This window comes from Candoia aspera, chromosome 5 (assembly GCF_035149785.1).
Source record: "Candoia aspera isolate rCanAsp1 chromosome 5, rCanAsp1.hap2, whole genome shotgun sequence".
NCBI lineage: Eukaryota > Metazoa > Chordata > Lepidosauria > Squamata > Boidae > Candoia > Candoia aspera.
Window position 1 is genome coordinate 10629394 of NC_086157.1, and position 14055 is coordinate 10643448.

The 14055-nt window shown below is 46.1% G+C and overlaps 1 protein-coding gene across 4 annotated transcripts in view; it reads right to left on the reverse strand.

Annotated features, from left to right (window-relative positions):
* Window positions 1-5703: 5703 nt before the first annotated feature.
* Window positions 5704-14055, reverse strand: part of TSC22D1 (TSC22 domain family member 1) — a 65581-nt gene continuing 57229 nt past the window's right edge. For 2 of the 4 annotated variants that reach the window (XM_063304575.1, XM_063304577.1), the window contains exons 2-3: window positions 8814-8865; window positions 5704-7061 (exon numbers count right to left, since the gene is read on the reverse strand). In XM_063304575.1, coding sequence (XP_063160645.1) covers window positions 6804-7061; window positions 8814-8865 — 310 coding nt within the window. In that variant the 3' untranslated portion in view covers window positions 5704-6803. Of the gene's footprint in view, window positions 7062-8813; window positions 8866-9187; window positions 9351-14055 lie in introns of those variants that run through there. The other 2 variants (XM_063304576.1, XM_063304578.1) reach the window with 2 other exon arrangements.

The following is a 14055-nucleotide window of genomic DNA, read 5'->3' on the forward strand; positions in this document are numbered from 1 at the left end:
TACAGCCATGAATTTTCAACAATTGCTTTAGGTTAATGTAGACTGTGTAACTAAGTGTAGACTTTTGTAACTAACAAGGTACCAATGTATAAACCACACATAAATGTTTTAGATTACAGCTGCCTTTTTATTTGCAATGTCGGTCAACAGCTAATGGGAATTGTTAAAATACCTGGCGATTGCCTGTCCTTTTTTCAGATATTGCAGATTTTCACAATTAATGTCTTACAATATTTGGTTTGCAACTATCTCACGTAAGCCTTTGTTTACTTCTAGTTTCATTACTTTTTCACGTTCTTGTGGTGGGGAATGAACAATATTTCTGTGGGTGGAGTTGAAATTCTAGTGTTCTAAAACCCAATGTCCCAAATGTATGGGGTCCCAAAAATCACGCAAAACTCAATTTGATTGGCCTGTAATGATATATTTCAGTCATGTTGAAATAAAAAAGCATGACAGAAGGATCTTTATTCATGCAGTGGAATTAGAGAACTAGACAAAACAGTTTTATTTCCAACTGCATTATTCCTGCAACATTTCATTGCAATCAAAGCTATCAGCAAAACTTTTTCTACAAATTATTGGTTAGCTACACATTCTGATTAGGTGTTTTGGTGAATCAGGCCATGATCCATCTAATAGATCCATCTAATAATACCACCTCTTCTTACAACAGCCAGAGAAAGCATGAAGGACTTTGCCCTTAAATATGTCTTAAGATATCGAAAGGTGTAAAGCTGCATAGATTCCTCTTAGCTATCAAGACAAGGTGAAGTGACTGATTTGTTCTCCATAAATTTGTTAATCCTTTTTCAAAGCTAAGCTTGTAGTCCTACAGCTCCTTGGAGAACATCTCAGGATGTTGTCCTCCAGCTCTCCCTTACCAGCCTTGAAGGAAAACCTCAAGAGTGCATTTGGATCTTTCCAGCAATGTTCTCAAGTACATGCAAACTGCTTACAGAGAAGAGAGGACTGTTTTAGTGAGTCCTGGCCAAAAAAAGGGTTGGAGAGTGTCAAACATGCCTCCACCCTGCAGGCTGATTGACTATAGGTAGAGATTGCTGACATACCTTGTAACAATGCTCTCCATGAGTTAATTGTGCATCTTATCCACAATTGACTCTTGCCTGTCAAATGTAAAAAAGCAATGCTTGCTCTAATTAGGTTTTGGGGGTTTTAAAAATAACATTTAGTACTGGTCTCTTATCCTGTACAAGAGATAGCAATTTTTCTAATAGTTTGTACAAGTGGTAACAACTGATGTAATAGTTTGTGCTAGATCCATTAATCCTTCAAAACATCCAATCATAGTAGGCAATTTAGACTGTGGTTGTATTTCTTCTTAGCAAAATCCCATAAATACATTTTTTCAGTTTTAGATTTTGGGTGTTTTTACCCTAAAAATTTAAGGAGGACTTATACAATATTTGTCATCATCTTCCCATTTTTTCCTTCTCAAAAATCTGTTAGGAGTAAATGATGAAACAGTGCTTTTGTTCATTTATTTATCCTGCCTTTATTATTTCTACAAATAACTCAAGGCGGCAAACATACCTAAGACTCCTTCTTCCTCCTCCTTTCCCCACAACAGCAACCCTGTGAGATGGGTTGGGCTGAGAGAGGAACTGGCCCAAGGTCTCCCAGCCGGCTTTCATGCCTCAGGCAGGACTAGAACTCAGCCTCCAGGTTTCTAGCCCAGCACCTTAACCACTAGACCAAAGTGGCTCTCCAAAACAATTGTGAGCCAGAAACAGGGCTACAGATATGGGAATGTATTTTTTTTTGAGGCTCACAAATCTTTTTGATAATTAGGTAAAATCTCATTTCAAATCAAGGTGACTTCATAGAGGTCATATTTTTTTCCTCGGGAAGAACACAGAAATGGCTTAGTGTGGCCTCTAGTCTTAGAACGTTGTGGTCTCCCATCAAAGTACTAATCAGGTTTGACCCAGCTTAGCTTTTCTTATTAAGCAAGGTTGACTACATGCTGCCACCTAGGTGGGCTAGATTTAGAGCACTGGAAGCAGTTTTTTTTTTACACTCCGTACCATTTTTAGCTCAGAAAATCAAAGCTCGCAGTATTTCCCACAAACAGTTGTAATCCCATGCTTGTCTCAAGTCTTTCGGTTTGAAGGATTCCAATCAGCATTTATTTGCATCCATATTATAGACTGAAGTTTGACTGCAGAAGCCAATGCTACTACGGTAGTGGAATAAAGACTTTTTCAATGGAATCAACAGATCATAGCAAGGACTTCATTGGGGTGCCTGATTCACGAACATGCACATTTAGAGAATTCATTTTTCCCCTGGGGTTCAGGAAGCAGGAATCACAAAATGGATCCAAATGCCAAGCGGTCCAGACTCTTTGGGACTAAACTCATAAAACAGATTTTTCTGGCTGGGGATTCAAGAACCCCAACACATGTTTAGGGTACCAGGTTGATGAAGGCTGAGATTCAAGCTTCCTGTACTAGCAAACTAGGATCTTCCTGAACTTCCATATTTGGACAATAGTCCATCAAATGTTGGCTTCTCAGTATATCCCACCCAGAGGACCAATGCATAATTATGAAAGAAACTGTCCCAACTTTTCTTCTGGATATGGATTTGCTCCTTGCAGTACCTGGTATGAAACTGAAATGCTGAATTAGCTGTACAGGAAGTTCCTACCTAGACATTGTATTCTGTTTGCCTGCCTGGAGAGAGAGGGAGGGAGGGATTGAGAGAGGGAAAGAGAGACTGAGATTCCAGAAACCAACCTACTGGCCCAATTTAGTTGAACATACTTCTATACTAGGCACATTAGCAATTCTGGACTCTCCTCATCAAACATCAACGTAGCTTTCTCCACAAACAGATAAACTAAGCAACTGATTCAGCCACCAACTTTATGGACAGATTTGGACAGGCTCTTTATAGATTGTGGGCTGTTTACATTTCCGATCCCCCACTACCACAAGCATTTTAGTTCCGTGGAAAAATGCATGGGGAAATCCTGTTTGGATGGAAATAAGAAAACAACTCTGCTTTTAGAGAGTAAGCACAGGGAGTATGAGGTTATGGTACTGAATTCTGGCAAATTCAGTATCACAAAGAGTTTTAGTGAGAAACGCTAAGGGCCTAAGTCAGTAACACTATCGAGCCACAAGTTCCCTGCCTCTAGGATATAAGTACTCTCCTTGAGTTATGTCAACAAATACAGAGTATGATGGACATACAGAATTCACATAATTTTTCTTTACTCCACCCACCCTGCCCTGATGAAAACGGTATCAGGCCTTCTGTAATTTTCTACAGAAAGAACAGTTATAGTTTGGCAAAAAGAAATGTGTGTGAATGTAAAATTTAATGTCACAGGTGAAAATGCAGAATAAAAGCATGTTAGTCTTCGCTGCAGTCTCACTTGAGCCTGGTGTATTAGGAAGCTATTTAACAGCACAGAATAGAAATCTATCAACAGAGCTGGAAACTGTATGTATCTGAGACATGCTTGGAAAAGAAAAAAAAATGCTTGCTGCTAATTGCTAAATTTTTTAAAGTTGCTCATAATTATGAAAGTCAAAGAGTTAAAAGACTTCGCATAGGAAACACCACTTTAATTTCAGCTGGTTCTGCCCTGTATCACTGAAGCTTGCCTCTTTTTATCTTTGTTGGAAAGTAATTGGCTTTGGAGTAGCTACTAAGCCTTATGAAGAGCAATTGAAGCAGCAGGGTAAATTCAGTGGAAAGAAAACTCAAGAGGGCTCTTCAAATGCCTCAAAGGATGTGCCATAGAACAGGGTTCCTCAAGCTTGGCAACTCTAAGCTGTGTGGACTTCAGCTCAGCTTTGCTGACTGGGGAATTCTGGGAGTTGAGTCCGCGCAGCTTAAGAGTTGCCAAGCTTGAGGAACCCTGCCATAGAAGATAGTCAAGATTGCAGTAATGCAGTAATTACTTGCAGCAATTGTTCCAAGGCAGTGTTTCTCAACCTTGGCAACTTTATGAAGCGTGGGCTTCAATTCCCAGTTAGTTGCCAAGGTTGAGAAACACTTCTAAGGTACAGCAAGACCAATGTTGATATTTATTAAAAAATATTTCTAAATAGTAAGAACTGTTTGACAGTGGAACCAAAGTCCCAGAGAGACAACTGGGTTTTTCATTGGACACGTTCACTTGACTGAGTCAGGTGGGGTAGTGGTTAAGACACCAGGCTAGAAAATGGGGGACCATGAGTTCTAGTTCCTTAAGCACGAAGCCAGCTGGGTGACCTTGGGCCAGTCTCTCTCTCTAAGCCCTGGGAAGGAGGTAATGGCAAACCACATCTGATGTCATGAGTGAGGATGGCGAGCAGGGGGCTCCCATCCAGGCTGTAAAGCGCATGCGTAGTACTGAGGAATTAGGTGGCCATTCAAAGAGACACAGATCAGGCCCGCCTTAGTCTTTGGGGTTTATATGTCTGGGTTTTCCCACGCTTCTTCAGTTTGTTAGGATTCTCTGTTATGTAGCAGTAATAAAACACTAGAGACCAGTTCCTTGTCTCAGCGTGGTTCCTGGCTGTTAGGACATCTGAAATCATTTGAGTCTCGATTTGTGAGGTTCTGTACCATTTTTCTGAAGCTACAGCCCGACAATTTCCTATTGCACAAAGGACAGGCAAGGGCAATGTCTCAGATTTTCAGGGGGCAAAGGTGATCAATTTAGCAAACAGACAAAGCCCAGCTGCATTGCTGAGGAAGGATCCTGTAGCATCTGGCAAATGATTTGGAGCTGCAAGTGAGGGAGAAGGAAGTTTCCACATCACACCAAGCCACTAGTTTGTTTAGTGACAAACAAAACAATGAGCATCCACAGGCTGGGCCCAACTGGTGTGGCTTCTGAATCATCTCTAATTTGGTTAGCCAAGCTTCATGCGGTTTTCTCTGCTGGGAAGGGCCAGAGAAGAAAGCCATCAGCCAACTGAACTTAAAAAATGGATTCATGCTGTTTTGTTCCAGGCAAAGTAAAAAAACAAAAACAAAAACTCAGGTTTGTGTGTCTAATCTAGACTAACCACAGTACAGATCACAAGCCACACTTGCTTGTAAATGTGTCTGCAGCTCAGCCATGTTGTCCATGTCTGTGTAACCAAGTCTCTAGATGACCTCTGCAAGCTCCTCGTAACTTCTCTAGCGTGCAGCATGAAGGGTTATTAGGACTAGATCTTGCAGGATGAGCCTAAGGTAATTCAAACAACAGACACAAAGCACTTTGAACAATGCTCAGTGTTACCTGAAGTCCAATCCATTTAATGTGGCTTGAATGATGCATTCAGGATGCTACAACAGCTGCACTTTCCACTCTTCGGTGTACTACTTTGCAGCACAGACATTCTTTTAATCAGATTTAGCTAAAAGGTTGGTTTGCGGTGAGAAGCAATTGCCACTTTGGTTTTGCACCACCTCTTTTGAAGGACTGAAGTACCTTTTCTATCACTTGTGAAAGAAGTGATAGAAGGAAGCAGAGGTCAGCAAAACCCAGGCTTCCATCTTCCCTTCTGGTTTAAATCCAAGTTTGCATTTATTTTACTGAAACGATATGGAGGCTTTAATGATGTTTTAATTTTTCACTGTTGAAACATCCTCTCCCTCTTTTTAAAATAGGTTTTGCACAACCAACAGCCCTGATGAAGTTTGGTTTTGGGATAACCCAGTGGCACGTAACAGTCCTCCTTAAAACACAGCTTCTATATCAACATCGTATGCTTTATTGGAAGTTGACAAGTGCAATAGTTAAATATACTGACATTTTACCATTTTTCTCCCAATCAATCTCCAAGAACATGCACAAGAACATATGCATCCTACTATACAGATCATATGCCCCCTCAAAAAAGTGAGAAATTAACTTTAGATTCTGCTTTTGTGAACCAATCCCTCCTGCACGAACTGGAACTGCAAAGGACCGTTTGACCTCAACGTATTCACTTTCCAAGGCAACTTTTAGAACTGACGTAAACAGCATCAGCCAATTTCTGAAGAGCTGTATAGGTGCAAATCTTATTCGTGTAGCATCAAAAATAAAATAAAATAAAAACACTATCCAAACTTGTTCAGTTCATTCTTTTAAATTCACTCTGTACAACGTAATGAGTAGTTACAGTTCCTATTTTACAAAGTAATTACACTAAATACACAAATATACATTAAGCAAACAAACCTTCATTTGACGATCCTATGTCACAGCATCACCTACCGATTCCTCTCCTAGAAATAGATTATTTTTGCACCTTTCTTGGCTACAGAAAATGAGTGCATTATCTGCTTTTTAAGACTGCAGGCACTAAAGGCCCCCCTTTGCTGTCCTCCACTTTCCCCAAAGCTCTTGCTGATCCCTCATTCCTTTGGCTTCCTGGTGGAACGCTAGAGAATGGGTCTTCATTCCCACCACCCCAGCCAATTTCTTCACATTTCCAGGCCCAACAGCACTTGCATTCATCACGGCACTACACGGAAGGAAGATCTTAAGGAAAAAAGCCTCAGGCACACAAACTCATACGTTTAGCAGCCAGCTGCAGAAGCTGCTTAAGTCCCCAGTGCATTTGTGCTAATTCCCTGAACAGTGGTGAGACCCTCCCTCCCCCAACTTAAAAAATATCTAAAAGAAAAATTCAACTCCCCTGCTGCCCACGAACAGCTCAATACTGGAAAGGAAAATGTTTTGCGACTAGGAGTGCAGGGCGCAGAAGAGTCTTCATAACTGGGGGGACAGCATGCAGACTGCTGGATTTTCTGCAGTCCAGCCTCAGCAGAGTCCAGAGTGCCAAAACCCAAGAAATGCTGGACTACGCTGAAGGTCCTGAGCCTTGTGGTGCAGACTGGGAAGGCTGCAGGCTTGTCCCCTGCGTTTGGGAAGACGCCGGGGAGGAACTGGTCTGCAACTGTGCCTGAAACTGAGCCAGCTGTTCTGGACTGGCCAGAGTTTTCAACAGGTTGTTTTCCTGCTCCAGCTGATTATTCTTCTCAATGAGTTCTTTGATCTGCTCCTTCAGAACTTCCACTTCTTCTCGTACTGCGTACATCAAATGGCTCTTCACAAGATCCTGAAAAACAGAAGCAAAACAAAACAAAACAAATATTGCACCAACAGCAGAGACTTCTAAAACAACCCATCAGAACACCTTTCAACACTGAAGGTCCCCATCAAGAGTCCATCTGCGGACTCTCACCATTATGATTTACTTATTTATACGCCGCTTCCTACACAAAAGCAGCCTGTAAGCAGCAGCTCACAAAAATTAAAATGCACACAGAAAGATGAAAAATATGCACCTAAAAAGGGCCCAGATTTGTAGTCATCCCTTTACCTCATCCCAAAAACTAGTTCTTATTTTAAAACATTTTCACTTGCAAAGCTCCAGGGAACTGACTTGGTCAGAGAATAGCAATGGCAAGCCTTGCGGGAGTCAATCTGTACTGAGAATTTTATTAACATTTCCAACTTAACAAATAACGTTCCCAAGCTGTTACCCATTTAAATAGTCACAACTGTTGAACAGAGGTTTCGGCTTGCAACACAACACGAATCTTGAAGGCCGTTGGATTCAGTTCTAAATCCTATTGTTTTCCCACTAGTTTGACACAAAGCCTCCTTAGCTCTCTGGTAGTGTGCATTTTAGATAGGAATGGCTTTCCTTTTTTTACCCAAAGTTCCAAGCAGAAGGGAGCCTGGCTGGCTGTGGGTGGCTCTTCCCTGGCACGAATGCCAGCCCAGGTCATGGGAATGGGACTAATTTCCAGAAAAAGGCTCTCGCTCGGCCTTTGGCAGTGCGGCTACAAGGCAATGTTGTTAAGCATTGCAGTGGTCCCAGAGGGCGAGAACATGGCTCCTTCTTGGGCAGAGAAAAGGCCTTGCAGAATAGCCAATAGCCCCCAATACAGGGGGGGTGGGGAGACGATGAGAATAACCTGGGCTCAAGTGTGTGCTTTGCCCAATCTGTTCCTTCTCCCTCTGGGGCAAAGCAGTGCAGCCCATTGGGAGGACCCAGCTCTATCTTGTATCAGACAAGGGATGCAATGGGCACCGCCTGAAATGTTCTATTGTTGCACCACCCAACCTTTCTTCCTCCTGCCTGAAAGGACCACGGTCCCTGCTCTGGTTTTATGATGGTGGCAGCTGCGGTTGGCTGGGGGGGAGCCTTTCCCAGCCTCTGGCGGGCTGTGGGCCCAGATCACCTTGCCTGCCTGTCCTCTCCAGGGCCCCGGTGGATGCCCTGTGCACCCCATGCCTGCCTTCTGGGCTGCAGCTCGTTCTGTCTTGGAGGGAGGCTGCTTGCCGCATTTCCCTCCCCACCACCCTCTCTGACGTCAGGCCAACTGAGGAAGACCGCCTCCCAGGCTGATCCTTCCACCAATCGGCAGGCTGGGCTATTTATAGCCGGGGGTTATACTTCAAGTTTGCCTAGCAACAGAGGAGGAGGAGGAGGATCCCGTGAGAACGGGCTCCTTGCAGCTCTCCAGCAACAAAAGCGCAAAGCGGAAACGGGGGGGGGGGAGAGATAAAAAAATAACGGGGTGCTTTCTGGAGATAAAGGGAGCGGCCCACTCCCCCAATGAGAGGCTCTTCCCCATCCTTGCCCCGATCCCCACCTGCCTTCGGGCTGATGCAGCCTTGGTGGGAAAAGGAAACGAGGCTCTCGCTGAGCCATCCCGACCGATCTCCTCCTCGAAAAGGGGCGGGGGGGAGCGAGCGCATTCCTCGACCGGCAGCGCGCTGGAGGCGCCGGCCGCCCGTCCTCCCCGCCCGCCCCATCCGCGTCCCCGGCAAGGGCAGGTGCGCCGCCCGCCGTACCTACCATGGCTTGCTCGATTTTGTTGTCTATCGCGACGACGCTGGCACCGGAGGAGCTGCAAGACACAAACGGGGGAGGGGAGAAGCCCGCGTTAGCAGCGGCCGAGCTCGTCGAAGGCGCGCGGCTCTCGAAGGCGGCGGCGGCGGAGCCAGCGGCCCCGGCCCCTCGCTTCCCCGCGCAGCCAGCGCGAGCGGCTTCCCGGCGGCGGCCGAGCCCGCAGCTGTCAGGCTCCGTCCAGCCTCCCTGGGACAAAGGCAGGGCCCCGGCCGGCCGCCCCCGCCAAGGCGCCTGCAACGCGCCGGGCAGCGAGGAGCGATCGCTCCGCCCGGCCGCCCCGGCCGGAGAGCAGCGGACCCCTCGGCGCCGGCCGGATTTACCTACTGTCGAGGCTGAGGGCAGAGCCGTCGGTGCCCAGCAGGGACGACAGGAAGGAAATGGAGAAGTGCCGGAGCTGGTAAACGCCTAGATCCATTGCCCCCTGCCTCCTACACCATGGGGCCGGCGCGCAAAGGCAGGGGTGCGGCGCCCGAGGGGCCAGGCCAGGCGAGGCGGGCGGGGAAGAAGCGCGCCGACGCCGCGCCGAGCGCCTTGCCTCGCCAACCCCCTCCGCGGCCGGCGCTTCCCCGGCTGCCGAAGACCTGGCGGGGGCTCTCGCCCGCTCGCCGAAGGCAGGCAGGCAGGCAGGCAGGCGCGGCGCTCATTGGCCGCCCCGCCGCCTGGGCACGCCTCCTTCTCCCGCCCCCGCCCCCGCCCCCGCGCCCCGGCTGAACGCCTGAACCCTTCGCAGCCGGCCCGGGCAGCAGCCGCCGCGTCGGCGGCGCGTAAAAGCGCAGCGCCCCGAAGGAGCCGAGAGCGAGCGCTCCTTCGCGGCTTCTCCCGCAACAGTCCGTAAAGGGGAGCCGGGAAGGATAGGCGGCCGTCCAATCCCGATCCCAGACGGCGCATCTTCCAAATGAGCCTCCTCCCCCCCGCCCTCTCCTTCGGAGCCGCTCGCAACAGGGAAGTCTGCGCGCTGGCAAAGCAAACCAGAACGACCCGCGGGCGCTCCGCGACACCAAACCAGGGTCGAGGAGGGCTTCTCCGGCGGGATGCGCTGCGCGACCGCCGATTGCTTAGCCGCTGCAAGAGCGCCCTCTAAGGGCCTCCAGAGGAACGGCAGGCACGGCCTCCACAAGGCAACACTGCGGCTTGCAACTGCCCGGATGGCCAATGCCCTGGGCGTCGGGGGTCCTGAGGGCGCGGCTGCAGGAAACAGGGAGGCCGCTTTCTTCGAGCTTCGCCAGAGGCCCCCTCGGGCAGAGCAAAGGCCTGGAAATGGGGCTTAAATTGCCCCATCGGAAAACCCAAATGAACAACGGGGGGGAGAAGGGGTGAGCTCGCCCCACTGAGCGCTCCCCTCCTTACCGCTGTCCTAAGCAGGAAGGGAGACGCCTGGCTTGACCCCTGCATGAGAAGCCAAAGCGAAGAGGCAGCAGCTAGGGGGCCCTTCGGTAACGTCTTGCTTCCACTCCCCACATCTCTCTGCAGGATGCGGCGCAGCAGAGAGCCTGCCAGCCAGAGGAATCTCCCCTCGCCTGCCCTGGACAGTGTTTCTTAACCTCAGCCACTTTGAGATGGGTGGACTTTAACTTCTGATTACTCAAAAGTGCAGTGATACAGTTTCAAACTATTTTGCTTGGGCCTCAGTTCAATGCCAGCGTTTGGGCTCCTGCTGCCAGTCACGCCAGTTCTTGCCAGGAGTGGCTTTTAACGTGTTGTTTGTAGCTATGTGGACACAGCACAGGGAAGTTCTGAGGTAGGAGAAACCCACAAGAGAACAGCCAACTTTTCTTCTACTTCCTCTTTTTCGTGTAGAAACTGACCCGACCTTTGCATTTTTCCCTCTCTTGCATCCTTTCAATAGAAACCTACTGCGTGTGCCCATCACCACATTTACCGCAGATCAGCTAGCCCCCAATGCCCCTCTGCAATTTCCCCACATTTCATGCACTGAAGAATTCAGGTAAAAGCAATTCAGAAAGGACTAGACGAAGCAGCAAAACCTTTCAAGGCTGCTCCTTCAATGTTTATTACCCCAAACGTTCAGCCATCTGAACATGTAATTCTTCAGCTTGTTTATTTCACCTCTAAGGTGTAAAGTGCGCAACTGTGCCTGCCAGTCTGGGGGAATCTTATCATTTGCAGGAGATTAGCTTATCTTACATGAGTGTCAACCTGCAGCACATCTGGTTGAGGCCCTTCTTGGAGGAAACAGCAAGAAACTTCATTGCCAAGGGCTTGAACATTTTTTTTAAGTATTCCAGGTATAATGCCATCAGCTTCAGCATAATTCACAAGGGAACAACAATGAAATATTTGGAGGCTGGGGGGAGAGGGGTGTTTACAAGTTGCTGTAAGAAAAGCATGCATTATTGTATAAATCAGCATTTCTCAGCCTTGAACTTGAATTCTGGGAGTTGGAGTCCACACATCTCCAAGTTGCCAAGGTTGAGAAACGCTGATATAAACACTTCCTCAACCCACCTAGTCTCTTAGTCAATTCCAGATATAAACCTCTTTGCAATAACACATTAGTTCTTCCAGGATGTTTTTTAGACTTTCCAGGCTAGCCTAATATTTCCTAGTGGTCTCCTAACCAACTCTGAACAGGGTTAGCTTTTGAAGATTGGTGAGATTAGCCAGGGGCTGCCATCTAGCTGGGCTGGATGCTTAGAGAAAGCCAGTAATTGGTTTACATTTCATTTCTGTCCTAGCAGGCCATCATCATCCTTCTTAGGGAGCCTATTTTACTTCTTTCTACTCCTGTATGTAGCCTGTGTTACCAAAGTAGTAACTGAGACACCTGTCTTCCAAAGGAATTGTCCTAAAGGTATCACAATCCCATTAATGGTCACTGAGGACTCTTTCTTCTCTCTCAAGAAGCCATTATGTATTCACCATCAATTAGAATAATTTGACCAGAATAATACATATATGGAATTGCCTGACCTTTGAATCAACCGCCTTTATTTGGAAGAAATAATTTCCAAATGATTATTTGGAGAGCGCCATTCCAAAAGTTCTTTTCAAGGTATTATCAGAAAAAGCCCACACGGCTTTAAAAAGGGTAATATTTCCAGCTACCTGCCACACAAAGTCGGCTGGCAGTGTCTGCCCCACCCAGAAGAGACAGTGCAACACTACTTTCATCCTTTTGACAAAAGCCTTCAATCGTGGGGACATCTCTGGTTCTACCCAGGGCAGAGTGCAGGGTAATAAATAGAGAATGTAAGAAAGTAAGAAAATCTAAACTCTTAACACTAAAGATCATCCCATGCTCAACTGACCCCATCTCAACAACATCCCAAGATGTGTTACAGCTGAAGGGGCGATTTGGGGGACCCTCCAGACTTTGGGGGAACCAACTCTCACCCCATGCTGGCTGGGGCTGATAGAGAAGGGCAACGTATCTAGAAGGCAAGAAATCGCTCATCTTCCATTACAGTAGTAGCAAATATCGCCGGCAGGACAATTCTACACATTATCAAAGTCCATTGAGTTCAATGGGCTTGATTCCTGAAGAGGGGTGTTATAAAATCACAGTCCTGGGAAAGTAACACCGAGACCATCGGGTGTTGTTCTGAATGTGGCATAATTAGACATGAAGGAATGTGAGGGTGACCTTGAGGACAGAGGGAAGAGGTGCTGCCTAGGGAACGATCAGATAAAAAGAAAGGAAGTCCATGAGAGGGTAACGGTCTAAAGAAGAAACTTAGGAAAGACCCACCCTGACCACTCAAGCAATAAATTAGCAGCATGGGAGATTTGTACTTTCAGACTTGCAAGATTCTGTTCATGTAGCCTTACAATAAAGTAGAATTAGCTCATCTAGTCATGTTTCCTGTCTGGTTTACTTGGAAGGGCTGACATCAGGTTTCATGCACGCAACATCTAAAGTCATGCTCATTTAAGAGTTAGTTCTGTTCAATTCAGTATGGCCACTTCAGACTACTGAACTATAAACTTACATTAATAGTTTAGCAAGACAATGCAGAATCTGAAGGTCCATTATTGGGAACTGGGACACGGGCCAGGAGCCTTGCAAGTAGAGTTCCCAAGTCTGTCCGTGATGGCAAAAGGCAGAGGAAGCGCTAGAAACTAGAAGTCTTATGGGACACAGTTCAGAATGTACCCCTTTGTGTTCTGTACATTTTACAGAACAGTTGTGTTTCCAGTCTGTAAGAGTGAGGCAAAGTGTGAAAGAAAATGCATTGTTTGTTTTAGTTTGCAGATGTTGCCCAAGTCTCTAACTGCAGTGCCATGTTTATTAATTCAACGGAAGCTAGACTTTCATAGTAATTATCTTCCTAAAGTAGATCACATCCCATGAAACAGTCCGAGTAAAATAATTGTCCAAACAATACTCATACCAGAAAGTAAGTGTGGTGAAGTGGACATATTTTATCCCTAAATTTCTTAAAACACTATTGATTCCTAAACTTCTCTCCTCTGCTCTACATACTGATGGCATATGAGTACAGTAACCATGCATCCTTTGTTCTGAAGGACAGTCCTTTATTTCAGAAAGCTGTCCTTTGGGTTTATTTAATTTAATTACTTATTTTCTTGGTTTTGCTCTTGAATTTTCCTTAGTTGAGCGAAGTTATAAATATAAACATTTTTTTTTAGTCCTTATGAACCTCTTTCAGATTTGCCCCTTTTCCAGGTTTGTCCTTTACTTTTTCCAAGAAAATATGGTCACCGTACATATGAGCAGCATTCCTCATGAGGAATGCAGACCATAGTTGGTAAGTCCTCTGCTGGGGAAAGAAAACATAGTAAAATAAAAGTATTTAGATAGCTAGAGGAATGAGCTGATAAAGCATTTTAATCATGTCTCTTCTTTAAGCACAAAGATTTATTATTTTCCCTGATCCAAATAAGATGGAACTCTCACTTTGTTAAAGAGTAGAGTTGCATTTCCCATTTTTTCTAAACCCATAGAGATGAAAACACGGTATTTTTAATGTATATATTTAAGAAACAGGGCACACCAGGCTGAGAAACTTGCTTCAAATAGTAACATCATAGAGAGAGGTGTTAGGACGCACAACAAGTATCAACCAGTGCTGGGTTTAAGTACTGCAGTGTTTGGTCAGCATTCTGCAAGCTCAAATCCTCATATGAAACATGTCTTCAAATTTGACATACATTTAAGTGATACCCAAAATGAAATTAAGAAAGTACTGCAGTGTTTGGTCCACAT